The following is a 20,396-nucleotide window of genomic DNA, read 5'->3' on the forward strand; positions in this document are numbered from 1 at the left end:
GTGCTTTGAAGAGAAGGTACAATTCTTTGAAAGGACAACAGACTCCAGGAAGACGATGCAATTCACTTAAAACAAATTTTATTATATAGCGCTAATGTAGTTTGTAGAAAAGCAAACATTGAGCCATGTTTTATAAAACTCTACAAGGTTAAAAATTTATGATAAACCCTTAACACCTAGATGTCATCTATAGTTAAATTTTGGCTAAATTGTTTGAACAGTAAAAAGAGAAACTATGTGAAATCATTTCTGTATTATCAAAAATAACTATAGAACGCACATTACAATTTAAAAGGAGATTATTTAAAATATGGATTGTAAGTTCTTCTGATCTTCATTGAAACAGATTTAATCCTGACGGGTGCATTGTTTTTGGTCCACGTGCCCCATCGGATTCCAGTTGCAAGCAATTTTCCAGGGAAGTGATGAATGCCGTTTAAGTTCGCTAGACCACACTGGTTGAACCACCAGCCGGTGTTGTTACTCAGGTGACTACAGCTTTTCACGGACTGACCCCTGACCAGGCATGCGGGGCGACACCCATCATTATCCACATCCGATGTGCTGAAAGGCATTGCATTTTGGTTTTCTTCGTTACTGAAGCCCCGGAATGCATCACCTGGGCAAAACAGATTTTTTTACATGACTATATCTAAGGCAGGTTTTGTCATTTTAATTGACCTTTACCAAAACTGTTGTTACAAAGCTTTGCATCTGGAGCTAAGGTTTCAATTATTTTCTATTAGGTATCGTATTAAAACCTCTTCTCCAGATTGCAATATAGCAGAACCTGGAAATGAATTCCTCAGCATGACAGGCATCAGGAAGTGGATATTTGATGTAAAATCACAATCCAAATGGAAGTTTGGCTCTGTAGACAGAATCAGATAACTCAGGCCAAAAATGATGCTATACAAACCTGTCACACTTTGGGGAAGGGTAATGCGGTACTTGGTAATTTAGGGAAAAGAAGAATTTCTACGTAATAACTATAGTTTCATGCCACCACCCTTCTCCATCGCTCGGCTGGAGAGGGAGCTGCCAGATGCTCACGTCTGTAAACGCACATGTTGTTTGGTTTTATGTGGGGGCCACCAAGCTGGTAAAAAACACCCAGTGGCCTCCAGCGTGTCGCCAGCCACGCCACCGAGGGCTGCCTTTCCTTCACGGCTCCCACACGAGCAGTTAAAGGAGAACCATTTTATGGCAGCCCCAATAGTCACGAAAACCTCAGAGTAAGTATCTTGGCCAAGGCCACCCATGTAAGTAAGCAGCAGGGGTGGGAGTCATGCTCTGTTTTACTAAAACTATATAAACAGGAGGTTCTAATTAGTCCCATTACACCGAGATCTCACCTACAGGTAAATGGCACTAATCTAGGGGCTCTGGGTGGTGCAGTAGGTTAAGTGTCTGACTCTTGGTTTCACTTAGGTCGTGATCTCGGGTTCATGAGATTGAGCCCCACATTGGGCTCTGGGCTCAGCAGGGAGTCTGCTGGAGATTCTCTCTCTGCCCCTCCCCCGCCAACATCCCCCCACACTCTCTCCCTCTCTCTCTCGCTCAGTCTCTCTAAAATAAATAAATACATCTCTAAAAAAACAAAACAAAACAAAACCTCTGCTAATCTGTTTCAAACACTGACTTAAAGCGAAGCCATGCAAAATCTTTGAGGAATCCAAAGCCCACATTTGTTTCATTATGTTCCGAATACTTGGGTCTTTGAGGAGCGTAGGAACTTCCTAAGTGGTAGAGACCCTTCCTATACCCCAGCTCAGCTGGTTATCAAAGCCTCTTACCCTGCACTTCACAGGAAATGAAATGCCCACATTGCAGGGATCTGCAGGGAGAATATAATTGTCAACACCCACACAGAGCTATACCTCTCGGAAGTTCAGAGGAGAGACGACACTTGAGGAGTTCTGCCTAAATTATATGATCCCTCCACAGATACTTTCTATGGACAAAGACCAACCACCAGAAGGATTATATATTATATGGGCTCCTCACTGGGTTGTATTTAATAAATGATTCTTAAAATACAATGCATAGGGGGCATCTGGCCGGCTCAGTCAGTGGAGCATGCAACTCTTGATCTCAGGGTTGTAGCTTTGAGTCCCATGTTGGGTGTAGAGATGACTTACAAATAAAATCCTTAAAAAATAATACTATAATATAATATAATGCACAGTTCTATTTTTAAGAACTAGCCCAGTAAAACCCACTGCCATATTTACTGTGAGAGTATACTTAGAACGTGACACTGTTTTCTCTGAGAACCCAAATAAAGCTCTCTCAAGTTTTAGAATCAAGAATATTTGTCTTCCTGGAACAACTGTGTTGCTCAAATGTTCAAATTTCATATTTCTATTTTTGCTCTGAGGTCAAAATCAAATTTGCAACTCACCTCTACCATGTGCCTGATCACACTTAACCTACTGGTTTTATCTCTGTTTCTATATTTATGTTCTACTGACACATTTCCTCTATCTTGATTGTATAATGCGATCATCTGCAGGAAGTTACTTAACCTTGTTGGAAAAATGCAGAGTATTTTCTGAGGGCAGTCTGAGGGCTCTGTGATAAAACACTTGAGCCTTTAAGAATCGTATCCTCTAGATCCCACTCTGATAGAGAAACCCACCCAAACTTTTCCTAACATAATATTGTCCATATTGAAATAGTTCTTCACACTTTTACAGATGCAGCATTAAAGATCACATATTGTAACTCTTGAAAATTTTCCCTGTATATCAAGATTGGAATTTCAGAATTTCACCTAATATCGCAAGGCTAAGCCCCATCAGGTGTCAGGACTCCAACCATACTTGGCATGTCTTCATGCTCAGCTATTTTCCTCCTGCTGTGCCTTGGCTCAAAATGCTCTCTTTGCCAACAGTCATTGGCCAGAAGCCTACCCCTTCCTCCAAGTACAGATTAGTGGTTCTCAACTAAAAGGATGCCAACATCTCCAACTTTGGAAACAAATACCTGGGCCCAAAGTTACTGAATAGTATGTACTTTCAAAAAACCTTCCCACGTTGAATCTAACATTAACTCCTTGTTAGAAACCACCCTTCCATGAAGATTTTCTGGATACAATCAATTGGGATCCTTCTCTCCCTCTCTTAAACCCCCAAAGCTCGGTCAGTATTCAGTATTCCAAGTTTGGGGTTTTCTTTACCTCCCTTTATATTGTAATCAGGTAAAGAACTGGGAACATACCTCACTTGTTTTTTGGATTTCTAACACTAAATATACACAATAAGCAAATCCCATGATGAGCAGCAGTAAGAGAGTTGAATTTGGTATTAACTCAAATTTAAGATTTCAGCATCAAATTATAAATTTAACATGAAGTATTTTGAAATTCTTAAAAATTAAAATTATTTGGAAATGACTAGAGGCACCAAAGTATAGTGGGAAAAAAAAAAAAACAACCCACTAAACCAGCTGTTCTATCAACCTGGCTTCTTGCCCTGGCTCAGGTGTGATGAGCTGGGACTCATGGTCAAGCCCCTTAATCTTTCAGGTTCCTTCACCTGGAAAGTGAGAAGAATGGAGGTCAGCTCTAGCATTCTGCAATTTGCTAGCCTCTCCAAACATGAAAATGTCAGCAGTTCCTTCCCAGCCTGCCCCATGGACTCTCCTTCTGAAGAGTCCGTTGCAATTACACATGGAAAATAGTTTTAAAGAATATAAGCTTTTCAAAATCATGAGGTGGTTCAGTGATCATAGCAGGGCTTCAAAACTCAGTTCTCTCATTCCTGATCTATTTGTTACGTGTCCTAGACCAAGAGAAACACATTACTTTATCTTCACCTAATATTGAGTCAGCTCTATTTAAATATCCTGCATAATTTGGGGAATAAAAAACTTACCTGCATTTCCTGAATACCGTCCTAAGTGCATCTTAAAAAATCTTGTTTCATCTTCTAGCCAAAAGTTATCATATGATGCATAAGCAAATGTGTCATCTTCAGATTCCAATGCAATATACAGCATAAAACTGGTATTTTTCTGATTTACTATATAAAAAATCTTTTTTAGTCCTAGCCAAAATTCGCCTGTTAAAAAAAAAAGTTATTTAACATATTTTAATACAACTTAGAATAATCCTTTATTATTGAGTGTTTGGTATTGTTTAGTTTTTGAACACTGACATGGCTCACATAAATTATTTGAGAGACTAGATGCCCCTAGCTCAAATATCAGTGTCTGCCTAATTTACAAAATACAACCTTCCCACTTCTACTTTACCAGGCTGGGGTCACTAGACTGTTTTATTTTTATCTCACCAAAATAAATTCAAAAATTCATTTAACGACTAACTAAAATTTCAAAATTTACCTTAAGGTATGTCAACAAAAAAGCTGTTGAAATATTATGGCAGGGAACAAAATAATGTGTACTTATAAATGTTAAGAATTTAACCTCTAAATCAGCAGCTTCTAAAGAAACATTTCCTGAAAATGTTCGCTTGAAACTATTTTTCCTGTCTTCCAGAATGACGCTCTGTGAATAAGCATTTCTTCATTAGAATGCAGGATGTCAGCTACCTACAAATAAACATGTCATGTCATGTGATGAATGAAAATGAATTCCAGGATGAATTAGGAAACTCAGCGTTGGGACTGCGTGCTCTTTGCATGTTCTAGCCACTGGCTTTGGACCTCCCCCTGCCCACCTTGGCATAGGCTCTGCTCTAACATACTTTCCCCCAGCTGAATCCTGAGATGACTGAAGGAAGGTCGGGTCTAGTGGAAACAAACCTCGGAAAGCTGGGAGGTGGAGTGACAGCATTCACATCGTTGAAACTCTAGCTAAGATACCAAGTCCCCCAGCAGGGCTGGCTGGGGCACTCTAACTGCACACCCATTCACAAGTGAAAAATACCCAGAAGAAGGACAGGAAGGAGGGGGGTCTCCTTGGTGTCTCCAGCCTATGACACTCCATTGTAAGTGTCCTCGCCATCTTGCCCCTCTAACCAACCCCTAATTTGAATTAACAATATATTTTCCTTAATCCCAAGTTTATTTTCTAAACTATACCAAGTATAGTCTGTTCACATGAAATATACCTGCCTGGAGACCTTTGTCTCAAAACTCAGATTACTTCCCCATAGAAATAAGCATCAAGTAGGAAGGATGACAAATCAGAGCCTGTAGGTCTATAACTACTGAAATCAGGAGGTAGCACTTGCCAGAAAATTAAAGGTAATGCTGAGAAAATACAATATCTTAATTGCACTACAGTATATTAACTGCAGCTGTCCAGCCGCGTTCATAACACTTCATCACATGTCACATCCTTTCTAAAATCATTAGCGTGCAGTCGGGATTGTAGTGACAGAACTAACACCACCACTTACTAAATCCTTGGGTGATGTTATTACGGGATGTTAAAGCTTTTAAATTAAAACAACAGTAACTTAAAATAATAGCATGAAAGTGATCAAAGTCACCTGCAAAATTTCCAACAAAGTTAAAATTGTGCAGTGTTCAGAAATATAGGCATTCCCATTTGCCGGCAAAGGTGATACTGTTGTGCAGCAATAATGTGAATAGATTTTACAATTCTCTTGAGGTTTACAGTTTTCAAATGTTAAGCATAGTGATTTTTACTGATATTTTTATAAAATACTACTCCCAGGTCATGTGATATGAACTTGTACTGCCGTGCACCTCAATTCTCCATTCTCGGAGACACACCACACATGCCAAGAATTTCAAGGTTCACGACAACCCTGCCTGTCCATTCTACAGTTGTTGGGCATCTACCAGAACTCTGCTGGGTACACAGTAAATACTTAATAAATACCCAGGTTAGAACTTCCTCTCAACCCCATTTCAAAAGGTATCTGAAGATAGGGATTTCCAGACCCCAACCTAAGACCCACTCATTCTAAGTAATAGGAGTGAAGAGAGTGTAGTTTGAGAGAGAGAGGATTTGCTGTTTTTGTTAATGATGTGACCAACAGAGAAACAGTCCACAGATGTCATGCCAAAAAGAAGAAAAAAAGAGGAGAAATAAGATTTGACCTAAAAGGTCTCCAAATCCGTCCAGATAATCACACCACAGCCTTTGGAAATCAACGACCCCGTCAGCCCTTTTCTGTATCACAGTCCATCCCCCTCCTCGGTCATCCATGTCACACATTACCTAAAACAGACCCAGAAAAGACAAAAATCATATACTATCATTTTCATTTGTTGACATAAAACTCATGCTTCACCCTTAAGCCTAGAGAAAGCGAAGACAGTTCACCGAAAGTTTCAATGCAGTTGTACGCTATTCATATATTCAGACGTAAATCTCTAGAAATAATGCTGTTTATTCTAAGAAAACTCGTAGCCAAGCTAATTACAGTCCCCTGTGTCAGTCATCCGTTTCCATGTAAGAGCTGTACCCTCGTATTCCTCAATGCCATGGGTATTTTTCAGTTGAGCGGTAATGCTACCAGTGTGCAGTAGCAGAGTGAGGTATCTGCAAATTAACTTTCCCTTTGAATGAAAACACTGATTTTTTTTTTTTAAGTGTTCATTAAATATGCCTGTGTCCCTGTCTTTGATTACTCTTTTCTCCAAAAGCCTGAGAGACCTGTGTTCAGACGGGATCTGCAGACAGAAAGGTGTGATCTCCCCCACCTCGGCAGGTGTTCCTGGCTGCATCTGTAAATGCCTCTTAGAGGACAGCTGGAGGGATCCAGAGGAATGACATGGGGAGAAAATCCAAGCAAGCGTCCCCATCGGAAACTCCATGCACGCAGAGAAAGGCAGCGTGGAGGAAGTTAGGGAATCAACGATTTGAAAAGGTAATTATGCATCCCACTCTTAACAAAATTAGAAGCCTTTCCTCTCCACATATGTTCAGGCTCATTTTTGAATCTGTAGGTGAAGTGACTTAGGTAATTTTAAAATTATTTCCCACCTAAACCCCCCCTTTTTTTTTTTGCCATGAGAACATTCTAGAACAAGTCATTTACTCTGACAGTTGAGGGTACACGAAAGACTTTCAGAGAGGAGTCATCACCGGAAGAGTAAAATATCTGACACTTTCTTAGTGAAGATAAAAGAAAGTCTCCACCATCAGCCAACCTCTGTTATGGTGTATGTACCTGTGTACGATGGTTAAAAGGATCTCACTGCAGCCTCGACCGCTGCTTGCTGAGTTCTAAGGTTGGAGTGAGGTCCTCAAGATTCCTTCTGGGACCAACATTAATTTTTATGTGAATTCCCCTCCAAAAATTACCTGTATCTCCTTCCCCACGAGTAACTTGCTCATCATCCCACACTTACATTTTCTGATAAGCACATGTCATCTCTGCTCCTGAGACCAGCTCCATAAGTTGCAGGGCCTCTAGACCCCAATTTTTTGACATTTTGTCAATAGATGATAAAATAATGTTAGCAAAAAATACATAAATAATTTAGTAATTTCAAGATGAGAAACTGGTAGTATCTACTCAGGAGAAAAATTATTTTATTGTGTAATGAGATTATCAATAAGGTGTAATAGTGACATCGTAAACTTTCTTATGCACAAAAGAGTAAATAGAAAAAATTATATATAAATAATTTATATGTTATTGTATATGTAATATTACTAGGTTAACATAATATGATATTACGTATATATCCTGTCAATAACAGTAATTTCTTTTTTTTTTAAAGATTTTATTTATTTATTCAACAGAGATAGAGACAGCCAGCGAGAGAGGGAACACAAGCAGGGGGAGTGGGAGAGGAAGAAGCAGGCTCATAGCAGAAGAGCCTGATGTGGGGCTCGATCCCACAACGCCAGGATCACGCCCTGAGCCGAAGGCAGACGCTTAACCTCTGTGCCACCCAGGCGCCCCAATAACAGTAATTTCTGATAGAGATTTCTTCCAGAAATCATAGCATAGGACTACTAAAGATAGACATGAGGGTAATTTACCTTATTCAATTTAAAAATGGTTTTTTTGTTTTGTTTTTTAAAGATTTTATTTATTCGACTGAGATAGAGACAGCCGGCGAGAGAGGGAACACAAGCAGGGGGAGAGGGAGAGGAAGAAGCAGGCTCATAGCAGAGGAGCCTGATGTGGGGCTCGATCCCAGAACGCTGGGATCACACCCTGAGCTGAAGACAGACGCTTAAAGGCTGAGCCACCCAGGCGCCCCTATTTAAAAATAGTTTTAATTTGAGAAAAGATTTTCTCAATCTGCCTCATACTTTAGTGAAAGTTGTTTTTAAATTATGAACTTCTTATATAATCACATAAAATCATTTGTCACCTCCATGTATAGGAAGGGAAATCAAAGTTTTTTTTAGCAGTTTCCAAGGCAGAGCACCCCACTACTTTCTAATATCAACGAGCTAATTAAAGCAAGAATTTATAGGCATATTTCTGCCTACTGTAAAGATAATATAAGCTCTTACACCAAATGGATTTACTTCGAAGAGTATAAACATGAAGCCTCAAATGGAAAAGTGAGAGACTCTCAAGCTGTTTTACGGGTTTGTGGTTTGGGCAAAGAATTTCAGAAAACCAAAATTTTGAAACTGAAACTTCTACCCATTTATATTACAAATGTCAAGAAAACATAAAATATGAAAGCAATTAAAATTTTAATATTAATTAAGTAGACTGGCTGCTTATCCTGTTTCATATGATAAGGGAAAACTTTACCTCAAATGGGTAGCTAGATCCTTCCGGGTAGATTATATATAAACCACTTGGTGTTTTGGTGACAGAGCCGATGGTTTCTTTAATATCAGTACAATCTAAACCTAGAAAAGTAAAATCAGTTAGTTAGGATATTTTCAAGGGCACATTTAAGACTTAATCACTTTACTGTGGAGCTCTGACAGTGCTATCTGAAATTATGAGTATAACTTCCATTAACGATATGATGATTTTAAGTTCTTAGAAATGAAAAATGATCTCAATTTTAGAAATCGGGAGACAATACATGCAAGAAACAGGACTGAGGAATTCCTTCTGCAATAAACCTTCACTAATAACATCACTCTTAGTGATTAGTACACCATACTGCTTAAACGTTCCAGTTGGGATCCACATTTATTTAATAAGTTTTATAGTTATGCATTCTCTCACCCAATAAATAACACTCTTTCTGGAATGTAGGCTTTTCCGGGGGGGGGCATAATGTGTAAAGGAAATCTATATGAATGGGAAGGAGAAACCCAAAGGAATAAATAGATTAACTACAAGAGACACATCCTTGACTACTGGAAACCTGAGAGACTCTGGTCGGGAACCACCATTACGGGAGCCAAAGGGAGGGGACGGGGAAATCACTTTCTTCACCAAGGAGAAATTATGCTTGAGGCCAGAGCAGGCTCTGTGGCCCACAGTTAGAACGGTGGCATCCCATAGTCACCTTCTCCAAAGATCCCACTTCCTAGGGAATTGTAAGCATATTACATGGATGTGGGTATTACATTTTATTCTAAGGCACTTTGTGTTATCTTTCATAAATGTAATAAAATAAATGCAACCCTGACATTGTTAATTACCCGGAGAAACAGACACAGGCAAGCCTGAGACTCCAGAGCCAGAAGCCTGGGTTAGAGTCCTAGCCCTCCTCCTAGTCACTACGTTACTCAACCATTTTCCTTCTTTTCTCCTTGTAACAATGCTGTCTACTTTATAGTGTTGTTCTGGCGATTTGCATAGTGAGGCATTATGTAAAGCACTTAGCTCAAGGCCTAGCACACAATACATATGCAGAAAACATTATCTACAAAAAGTAGCCGTTAAAGATTGTTTGCATCCCCCTTTATTTCCAGAAGATAATGGATTTGTTGCCTTTGTTCTGAATTGCTAAGAGATGTTCTTATAGAACCTTACGCTCAGAGATACAATAGGAGTTCACAGTAAAGGACTGATCTGGGTTGGAATCTCAGAGATACAATAGGAGTTCACAGTAAAGGACTGATCTGGGTTGGAATCGCGCCTCCCGGTCACCATCCAAATAAGTGTGCACAGATTCTTTAGGCTTTTCTGGGCTGCATATTCCTCCTCTGATTATCATCATCACAGCAAACCCTTATATTGTCCCACTGTGCATCAGGCAATACTCGAAGAGCTTTCCATGCACTTAGTCACGTAGTCCTTGCAACAACTACGGGAGGAAGCACTGTCATCAGTTTGCTGATAAGGAGACTGCCTGAGTTAGTGGAAGGCCAGCAGCGGTCTTGCCTCGGAGCCCACGCTCTTAACTACACGAGCTACAATAAAATAATTTAAAATAAAGTAACATGCGTAAGTGCCTGTCTTACACCTGACACATAGGAGATCCTCAGTAATTGTTTATTTTCTTCCCTTTGTAAGGAAGAAAGATCATACCCTAGGCCCCCGGTAATATTTATTTATGTGGAACTCTTTGGTATTAATTCATATTTGTAAGATATGATACGGTATTTTCCTTAGAAACCCAAGCCTCTAAGAGTTACTGCACTATATTTATACAAAAAGCTCTAAATTCCACTTTATTTCTGTCTTAAGTTTCTTTTTTCTTTTCAGATTTTAGGTTCCAATTTGAAATACTTGGAACATATCAAAAATACTCTTTACAGGTGGAAACAACTCTGAAACCTTCTTTTCTTCTCACTGAAGATTGTGAATGAAATGTAGGCCAGCCCAGAAACAACGTACATAAAACCGCGCAGTTTGCGACAGACCCAGTACGGCCCCGGCCTTCAGCGGCTGGAAAACCTTCCCGACTTAGGAAAGCGCATTTGTCCGCGTGGAAGTCCGCCCAGTGGCAGGTCACTCCTCCAGCCTGTTCTATACTAGCGAGCTGCATTTTATAAACAAAACCTCTGAAGGCACCAAGTCATCCAGAAAATCTGAAGCAATTAAAGACGAGTACGAAAAGTCTGAAATAGCAAAGTTCTCACCATGTGACTGAACTGGCCTGTGAGGAAGAGGATCCAGCTGCTTTCTGAGAACTTCTGTGGTCAGAAGGAGAACCCGGTTCATGAGCTCGTTCACCTGAGGACACAGGCGCACCTTTAACACTTTATAGCCCAACAAAACCCCCTCCACTGGATTCTATAGCTGGCACCCCTGAGCCTCTTACAAACCCCGCTCTGTACTAGGTAATAATGCCCACCGCCCCCCTCTGCGTTCCCCACCCCTGCGGCAAGGCTGCAAAGGCAGGGCCACAGCTACGGTCCCCGTAGGTGGCTTGCACCTGCCCGCGAGGGCCGTGGGCAGCCTTGCAGGCCCCAGCCCCGTCCCTCCAGCTCCCCGCTCACACACTGCGGGGCTCTCGGTGGGCCCCACTTAGGGCCTGTGTCTTCAGGTCGGTTGTCCCTATCCACCTGTCACCTCACCAGCACCGGCTCTGAGCAGCTCTGCGTCTGCCTGAGGCTGGCTGTGATGCCTCTGACAGCGTAGGCACTAAGCACACGTCTGCATGAACGCGTTACAAAACGAAACAGCCGTACCTCTACCCGCATCAGTGAGGGTGTGCAAGAGCAGCACAGTAGCGGACCCGCCCGTACCTGATTGGATAAATAATCCAAGGAAGTTTGTTGCTCGTCCATCATGTTTCTTAGCAGCTTTTTGGTACTTCGTGTGTAGGAAACAATAGAATTCTGCAAATTTCCTTAAATCATAATAAAAAGTGTTTGCTAAATGTTATATTGTTAGAGAAAATGATTAGAGTGAAAAATAATGGATTTTACGTGATTTTGGGTGAATATGTAGACACAAGAATATCTCAGTTTAAGTACTCGTTAGTACAATTTTTGTTTAACTCAGGGTTAACCAAGAAAACAACTGTTTCAACACTTCTTAGTGAAACTATGCTTTCTAATAGTTTAGATGATCCCCAAATTATTTAATCTCATGTAACAGACACCATTCTGAATATTAATTCTCACTTTATAACATGAGAGATACAAAAGCAGGAGGTCCAGAAGTCCTCAATTTTTACCATATAAGAAAGTAAAAGGCAGTAATCCAAATCATGCAAGTTAATTTTCCAAATAAATCTTTCTCTTAGTTTGTTCTAATACTGCTATATATTTTATATAAGGAAATAGCAAACACATATTCACAAATAATAAGTCTTAAAGTTTCAGTTAGTTCATTTCTGATTGAACGTTTACTATATGTTTTTCATTTTTAAAATTTTTTTTTCATTTTAAAGCAGTCGTATTCTTAGAAGAGTTGCCAAAGCAGAACGGATAACCCAAATCATCTGCGAGCAGGCTACCGTGTTGTCCCTGGGTGTTTCAGTCTGTGCTTCTTACACCAAAGACATTCTCTACTAGGACACAGCCCTCACAATCAGGCACTAACCACCCTCTACTGTGTACTTCCCAGACCTTTATAACAAAAGCATCTACATAGTCTGGCACACGCTATTCTTTAAAAGATTACTTTATCTCTATGTTCCTAATTTTCATTCCCACAGCAGAATCACATTACTAATAACCCTTCATATCGTAAACCACCCCACCCAGCTTCATCCTTCTTTCTTACTTCCAGTCTCTCACTTTCTCTGAGATTCTTCCTGGACTTAGACATCTGTCTTAAGGGACCCACGGGGCACTCACCAGCTTGAGAAACCAGAGGTGCTCATGGTGCACATAGAATTAAGCACATAATTTGTCCTAGGATGTCCACCCTGTAAGAGCTAAACCAGAGCATCACCCCTCCCTCTCCAACCCCCCTTCGTCATCCCACCCACCATGTGCATGTAACAGACTACAAAAATTCCTGCACTGTTACTGGATAGTTTTAAACAAAAATCAAGACTTTGAAAGTTTTTTTTCTTTTTTTATAATAATATGTTTTATTATATTATGTTAGTCACCATACAGTACATCCCTGGTTTCTGATGTAAAGTTCAATGATTCATTAGTTGCGTATAACACCCAGTGCACCATGCAATACGTGCCCTCCTTACTACCCATCACCAGCCTATCCCATTCCCCCACCCCCCTCCCCTCTGAAGCCCTCAGTTTGTTTCTCAGAATCCATAGTCTGTCATGCTTCATTCCCCCTTCTGATTACCCCCCCTTTCGTTATCCCTTTCTTCCCCTACCGATCTTCCTAGTTCTTATGTTCCATAGATGAGAGAAACCATATGATAATTGAAAGTTTATTTTTATGCTTTGCTACATAAATTGGCTATGGATTTGTAATATACCGATCGTAGCAGCTGTTCCATATTAATGAACTCCCCCTCAAAACTAAGTGCAATTTCCTAGTGGCTCAGATGAAGATCGAAAATAGCCATCAGTGGACTGATAAAACGCCCTCAGCATCCTCTGCCCTCTGCAGTCAGCAGATGCCACAGAGTTGCGTACAAGGATTCATTCGTTCATTCACCAAATATTTACTAAGCACCTACTATGTGCTGAGCACAGAAAACTTCTGGCCTAGGATGATCACGATACATGTAAAATGACCCAACACATCAAGGAGTGTGATGTGACGAGCACTGGGTGTGACACGCAACTGATGAATTGTTGAACACTACATCTGACACTAATGACGCTAATTGAATTTAAATTTTTAAAAAATGACCCAGACTAAGCTAAGGTCTATTTCCTTCTATGTATAGTCTAGAAATCATAAATCACGTGCCCTTATAATTTGGTCGTTTTCCATACTTACGACACATGAAATATTTTTCTTCTCGCGTAATTTTGATTTTACCATCACATGACTCCTCACAGTCTTCCTTATAAACAGTACCGTTACTTTTACTCTCATCTTTTGCATTAGATACAGCTTCCACAACGTTAACTGCTGGAGAATCCTTTACATTAAAAAAACAGAAATAAGGAAGCAATATATGAAGTATGTTCTATACATAACGGATAATAAGAAGAGTGCATGGAAACGAAACTTCAGGACGCACACAAGTATCATCTTTAGGGAAAAAAAACCAATGAACTGGTTAGTTAAGCTTCCACAAATAAACCTTACAGGTAAATTTTAGGTAAGAATAAAAAGTCAGCGTTAATTCAACATTTTTGCTCTGCCTTTTTCTTCTCCAATTCCTAAGGGATATATTTAGGGTCTACTTTCCACAACGTAGCTCCGTGGCCTTGACCTTGAACTTTGGCACGTTTCCATGTCTGATGCAGCGTCCAGCCATGCCTCCTCTAGGCATCTATCTGGAGGTCTGAAGTTCCTTGACCAGGACTAGGAATGTTCCCTGGGATACCTGCATTTCTATGCCAACTGGGCTTTCCGCCAGCAACCATTAGGAATTGGGGCTGGAAGGGGGGGATGTGTGGAAAGTTTTTGCTTTTATATAAGCTAAGCTATTTACAGATTTGAAAGGTCAAGTACTCATTGATTTGAAAGATATCAGTGACAGCAATAGAAAAGCACAGAATTTTGCTTTGCAAAATCAACAACAGATGTCATCTTGGAAAGCCAATACAGCTGCCGTTCCAAACGTATTTATTTCTATTGGTAAATATTGGTTTTCCAATATGAAAACATTCTTTGGTAGAAGTCACATAGATTTAAGTAACTGTTATTGAAAGAAAATAGTAACAGGCTTTACCTCCCTTTGACCCGAATATTGAGAGAAAGGTAAAGAGCTAATCATATTATAAAAGATATTTGCCCAAAAGACGCTGGCATTTTGTTACATTGACCTATTTTTAACTTCTTACTCTTTCACCCTTCCTCCTGTAATAATTGGCATACTAGATGTTTTCAAAAACCTAGGTGACAACCACATTTTTTTCAGATCTAAAAAAAGGTTCTTAAATTTTTAGTATTTTAGAGAATTGTATTATTAATATTTCTGTGGCTTTCCTAAAATTTATTCTTTCTTTAACCTTGGAACTTTGGAATTTGGTATTGATACCATGGTGAATATACTTATAACATTTTTAAATTATAAACTAATATTTGAATAGATACAGATTCAAATCCCCATCTACTCAGAATATTGCATCTACTTTATTAGCTGTCACTCTAACATTTTTTAAATAAAAGTTTCTAATTTCCTAGGTAACCACTTACAAGACTGATTATAAATACTTATGGCATACTTATTTTTTTAAACAGCAAAGTGAATTTTTTTAATTACCTATCAGATATTTCATTATCATCGTTAACCCAAAAGTTGCCAGCTAGTTTTTAACCTAGGCCTGTGATTTCTTTAAAAATTTTTTCACAAGAGGGGCGCCTGGGTGGCACAGTGGTTAAGCGTCTGCCTTCGGCTCAGGGCGTGATCCCGGCATTGTGGGATCGAGCCCCACATCAGGCTCCTCTGCTATGAGCCTGCTTCTTCCTCTCCCATTCCCCATGCTTGTGTTCCCTCTCTCGCTGGCTGTCTCTATCTCTGTCGAATAAATAAATAAAATCTTTAAAAAAAATTTTTTTTCACAAGAAATGTGTTAAGTGTCAATCCTCAGTTTATGGTTTTTTAAGTTTAAAAATAATATCATTTAAGCAGAGACTCAGCATTTCTAAACAAACACTTTAATTGCTCCATAATTATATTGGGTAGTACAGTTAATCTTTTCAAACTTTTAATATGTATCTTGAAAACAATATAATCATACTTCCTAGCTAAAATAATATTGCTGAAATTCTTACCGTAGAATGATGTACACAGTTACCTTGAATAACTCCTCCGCAAATAAAAATAAATGTATTTAAGAATAAAAGTGAAGCTTGAGGAAGATACATCATATTCTTCTTGGAGGAATGAAACACCTCTTCAAGTATCAGTCAGCTCTCTGTGGAAAGAACTACAGTGCATAGAGTCTTCAGTTGAAAACTTCTGGAAGGTGTTCAACAAAAACAGAAGCCAATACTTACTGGTTTCCATGCCCTCGTTTGAAACAACACCCTTCGTATGAAAAACAAGGTAGCCTGTAGAGATCCTGTCATTTGTAAGTTATACAAATCTTTTTTAATGACTATGTGCCTGCTTTTAGAATATAGGCAACAGCTAGATGAGTAAGTAAATAGATAAAGCGTGAATTTATAGGACCACCTAATGTTTGTGAGTTGGATTTTGGGGGGCCTTGGAAAAACACCTTCGATAAAATATCCCTTAATAATTGTAAACCAGTTTGCATAAAAATAGTAAGGAAGTAGACATGAATGATGGAGTAGAAAGAATGTTATATTGAAATTGTTTTTTTACAAAAACACTAAGCAGAAATTTAGTCAATGCAGGACAGCTAATTCAGCGGAAAGAAACCTTGCCCTGAATCCAGCTTCCAGTGATGGTCATAGTAACCACATAAACGCCAAATTTCTAGGACTCTGATTTGTATGTTTTACATCTGTGCTACTAAAACTTCAAAAATTCTGGATGTCAGGGAATATTATTGAAAATTACCGCTCTCTGAGAGCTGATAGATCGATGTCTGTAAGGAGTCTCCAAATACTCCCTTACCCAATTCCTTCTCTTCATTCTATAAACATGCCTAAGTATTCACTATACTAAAATTAGGTAAAATAAAAGGATCCAAACCTTTCCTGAGTCTTGCTTCCTGTTCCAGGTATTACACTCTCCACTCCCTTTCCCAGCCCGAGAGCTACCGGGCAGGGACAACACCATAGTGTTTCTGGAGCTAATAATGCTGACTGGGGCACAATAGACACTCAAATGCTGATTAGTGCATTAATACCTTCAAACAATTAGGTATTCTCTGACTGTACTTCCTCACCACCTGCTATTAATCCCAAACACTCTTCTCTCTTATTCTCAGAGTTTTTCCAGGGGGCAGCATGAGGTGGCTGGGAGACCAAACCGCCTGGGTTCGAATGTGAATTCCACCACGGCTTCGCTCTGGGACCTTGAGCAAAGTCATCTAACATCACTATAGCTTAACTACTTCCTTTGTAGAATGAGGATTATGCTCTGGATTCAATGATTTAATATACATAAGCACTCAGCACAGTGCCTGGGAGAAAGCAGGCACTCGAATGTTAGGGGTTACTATTATTGCTATTATTAGTATTATTTGGCTTGATCTACAATGCAGTTCTAACATTGCTGACAATGTTCATGACCTTTATAATCTGTATTAGGACTAGATGAGCACTTATTTTTAATTTCTGGTTGAAGTCTTATGAAATTTGTAATGAATATGGCAGAACTTAAGTTAATTTTAAATCAGCCAGATGTTAAAATTCTTTGTTCTTTCATAGCTTTCCCAGAAACAAATCCAGGAAATTCTTACTGGCGCAAGAAAATACTTCAGCAGAAGATGGAAAAAAATATCTTCAGCCAAGATGAAAGTGAAAGCTCAGGAAATTGTCCCTCACAGGCTGCTTTGCATAACTCAAAAGGTTATTAGAGTATTCAAATTAGGTAAGTTATGTAGATATGCTTTGTAACATAAAGGGGTTATTATTTCTTTTGTAAACAGAACATCATTAACAGTTTATGAGGCATGTTAATGACGTTGGGTGTCTACTAGGCATCTCCTCCTTAGCTCATGTCTGAAGCCCAAATCTTACTCCTTCCACCTTCAACCTGTTCCTCCCCATCTTAGTAAATGGCAATACCTTCATCCAGTTGGTCCAGCCCCAAATCACAGTCACATTTGACTCTTTTTTTCCGTCACTTGAAACACAACCATTTCACCCACTTGCCACAACCATTCGTCAACCTCTTACTGGCTCAAGGTTTAAAATTCTAAACACTTCTGGGGCCCCTCGGTGGCCTAGCCGGTTAAGCAACTGCCTTTGGCTCAGGTCATGATTCCAGGGTCCTATGTGGGCTCACGGCTCAGTGGAAAGCCTGCTTCTCCTTCTTCCTCTGCCCCTACACCCACATATGCTCTCTCTCTCTTAAATAAAAATAAAATCTCTAAAAATAAATAAATAAAATTATGAACACATTTTACCACCTTGATTACCACCATCCTACTCCCAGTCTCCATAATCTCTCACCTAACCTACTACAATATCATTCAAACTAACCTCATCGTGTCTAGTCTTATCAACTATAGTCTAAGCTTCCCTACTGAAGCTAGAGTGATTCTTTCTAAAGGTTAACTTAGATCATATTATTCTGCAGCTCAAAACTCTCCAATGGCTTCCTCTTCATTTGCATTTGGATTTTACATCGATTCCTTGAATACTGTGTCAGTCCCTGCTAAATCTAAACTACATCCCCAAAGCATTTCTCCAATCTCGAGTGTTAGCACACTTTCCCTCCCTCACCCTGTTCTAGTCACGGTGTCTTCTTGCTGGTCTATGAACACATCAAATATAATTCTGCCCTCAGAGCCTTTTTTACTTATAGCACCCTCTGCCTATAATATTCTTCATCCAGCTATCTGCATGGCAACCTCCTTTCTTCATTTATACTCTGCCCTAATTTCCCTTAATCTGAAGCTCTCCCTGAGCACCATATCTAAAATAGAACTATATCAGTCTCTATTCCCCTACACTACTCCATTTTTCTCACAGTGATTTTCACTATCTAATATATTGTCATGGGCAAGAAAAGTAAATACAAGCTCCATGAGCATAAGGACTTTGCAGTTTTTTTCACCACTGTATCCCCAGCAGCTAGATAGTCTTTGGGACATAGTAAGTGCTCAATATAAATTTCCTTAATAAAAGAATAAATTATATATATTAAAAAAATGAATAAAATATTTATAAAATAAAAATATCATATAACATATATACAATATGTTATACTGCGGTTTTAAAGTACAAAAGAATTAAGCATTGTATTCAATTCAGATGTATCTTCTGATAAAAATACAGACTTTAGTGTAATATTCTTTTTGTTGCTTGAATCATACTTTCCTGTCAAGAGAAAAATTTATAAATGCCTCATTATCTATTATCCAAATATCTAATCTTAAAGTCTCTTTTTTTTAGAATCTAGGACTATACAACTTAAATAAACGTGGAAACCTGATCAATATTTTGAAGAAATAATTTAAAGGTTTAAAAAAAGAAGATCCTGTGATTAAAAAAAGAAACTAACAGCACTGTGCCTAAAGTTTCTTTTCTTCTTGGTCTTCATTGCAAAACAAAATTTGAATGAAGAATGATTAATATGAACAAGCATTTCTAGGCGCTTGAGAAACCAAGCTGTGCTTCCTAATGCTAATAGTCCATGCAACAAAGCAAGAAGGTGCCTAGGAATTACAAAATGCCAAACTAATAAGATAGCAAAAGTTAGGCTTTGAGGAAGTCTAAGCACGCCTAAGTACTCCCAAAAGCAACCACAATCTTCTCACTTTGGCATACACTTTGCACTGCCCGCTTTTCTTACTCTCTTTTAAATAGGCCCTAGAGAAACAGACTTGGGATGATAGCACTGGGAACAGAATCAAGGTCGACGGCTTGGCTAGGCCAGTCTAAAACTTGCCAAGATAATGGTCCATGCATATACATTTAGCCTTTCTTTGCCAAAATTACATATTCTATCTTCTTGGCATTGTCCTGAAGGAAACTTCAGTGCTTTGTGTGTTAAATCAAAGCTGGATTTGCTGTGGCATTTTAAAATCCCAGTCACCAGATGACATTTCAATTTGAGTCACTGCATCCAACTTTGCAAAAACTGTTTTAAATAGTTTCAACTGGAAAAGTTTATTTGAACTCTAAAAATGAGCACATTAATTCACAAAGGCAGAGACATTTCAAAGCTGAGTGAGTGATTTTTATTTGGTTTGTACATTCTGCTTCCAATCTGGGAGTTTTTCCACAAAAAAAAAAAAAAAAAAAAAAAAAAAAAAACCAAACCCTGGCCGAAACACAGTCGGAATTTATACGTACTTTTCTATTGAGCTCCAACAGAAATTTTCAGCCTTTTTTTCACATTTGCACTTGCAAAGCCATTACATTAACGGCTCAGAAACCCATTCAGTTCTGCACACCTCCTGCAGCACTCTGAGCATAGTGATGTGTTTTGGCAGACCCTCCGGGAGATCTCTAAATTAAATGTGGACTTCTTTCCAGGCCACCGATGCGGCGATGGGCTGTCTCCAGGATCTGGCAGCAGGGCAGGCATCATCGGGAGCCGTGGAAAGGCAGACTTTTACAGCAGGGAGAGGCAAGGGAGAGACTGCCGAGGAGGGGGCAGAGCATCGCGGCGGTGAGGGAATGCCGAGGAAGGGAAATTTCCACCTCGTCCAGCCTGGGGAAAGGGACGGTGTCTGGGGATACTCATGCCCCCAAAGACTCCCAGCTCGAACCCCACGCATCGGCAATCCCCACCCTCCTACCCCGAATGAACCCGTGGCAACCTTCGCATCCCTCAACAGCCCCACGACAACATCCTCAGGACCAGGTAGCAAGGACTGCCTGAGCCAGGCGCTAACACGCCACGCAGGTCGGGGCTGCTGCGCAGACTCGATTCCCGGGAGGCCTGGTCCCGCCCACGCCGCCTATTGGCTGCCGGCGCGTAGCCCCGCCCCGC

At 39.7% G+C, this 20,396-nt stretch overlaps 1 protein-coding gene and 1 long non-coding RNA gene across 2 annotated transcripts; one reads left to right on the top strand and one right to left on the bottom strand.

Moving 5' to 3' along the window:
* Positions 1–299: 299 nt before the first annotated feature.
* On the bottom strand, positions 300–15,718 carry ANGPTL5 (angiopoietin like 5). The gene is made up of 8 exons (XM_011228438.3): positions 15,590–15,718; positions 13,640–13,784; positions 11,515–11,618; positions 10,906–10,999; positions 8,669–8,769; positions 6,039–6,159; positions 3,879–4,064; positions 300–619 (listed from the first exon to the last, which is right to left on the bottom strand). The coding sequence occupies exons 1-8, from the start codon at positions 15,683–15,685 to the stop codon at positions 300–302; spliced, it is 1,167 nt and encodes a 388-aa protein (XP_011226740.1). The 5' UTR covers positions 15,686–15,718.
* Positions 4,538–11,561, top strand: LOC117803298. The gene is made up of 3 exons (XR_004626978.1): positions 4,538–4,954; positions 6,588–6,811; positions 10,529–11,561. It is a non-coding gene; the product is annotated as an uncharacterized LOC117803298 (long non-coding RNA).
* Positions 15,719–20,396: the final 4,678 nt, after the last annotated feature.

Source organism: Ailuropoda melanoleuca, chromosome 8 (assembly GCF_002007445.2).
Source record: "Ailuropoda melanoleuca isolate Jingjing chromosome 8, ASM200744v2, whole genome shotgun sequence".
In the NCBI taxonomy this organism is placed as follows: domain Eukaryota; kingdom Metazoa; phylum Chordata; class Mammalia; order Carnivora; family Ursidae; genus Ailuropoda; species Ailuropoda melanoleuca.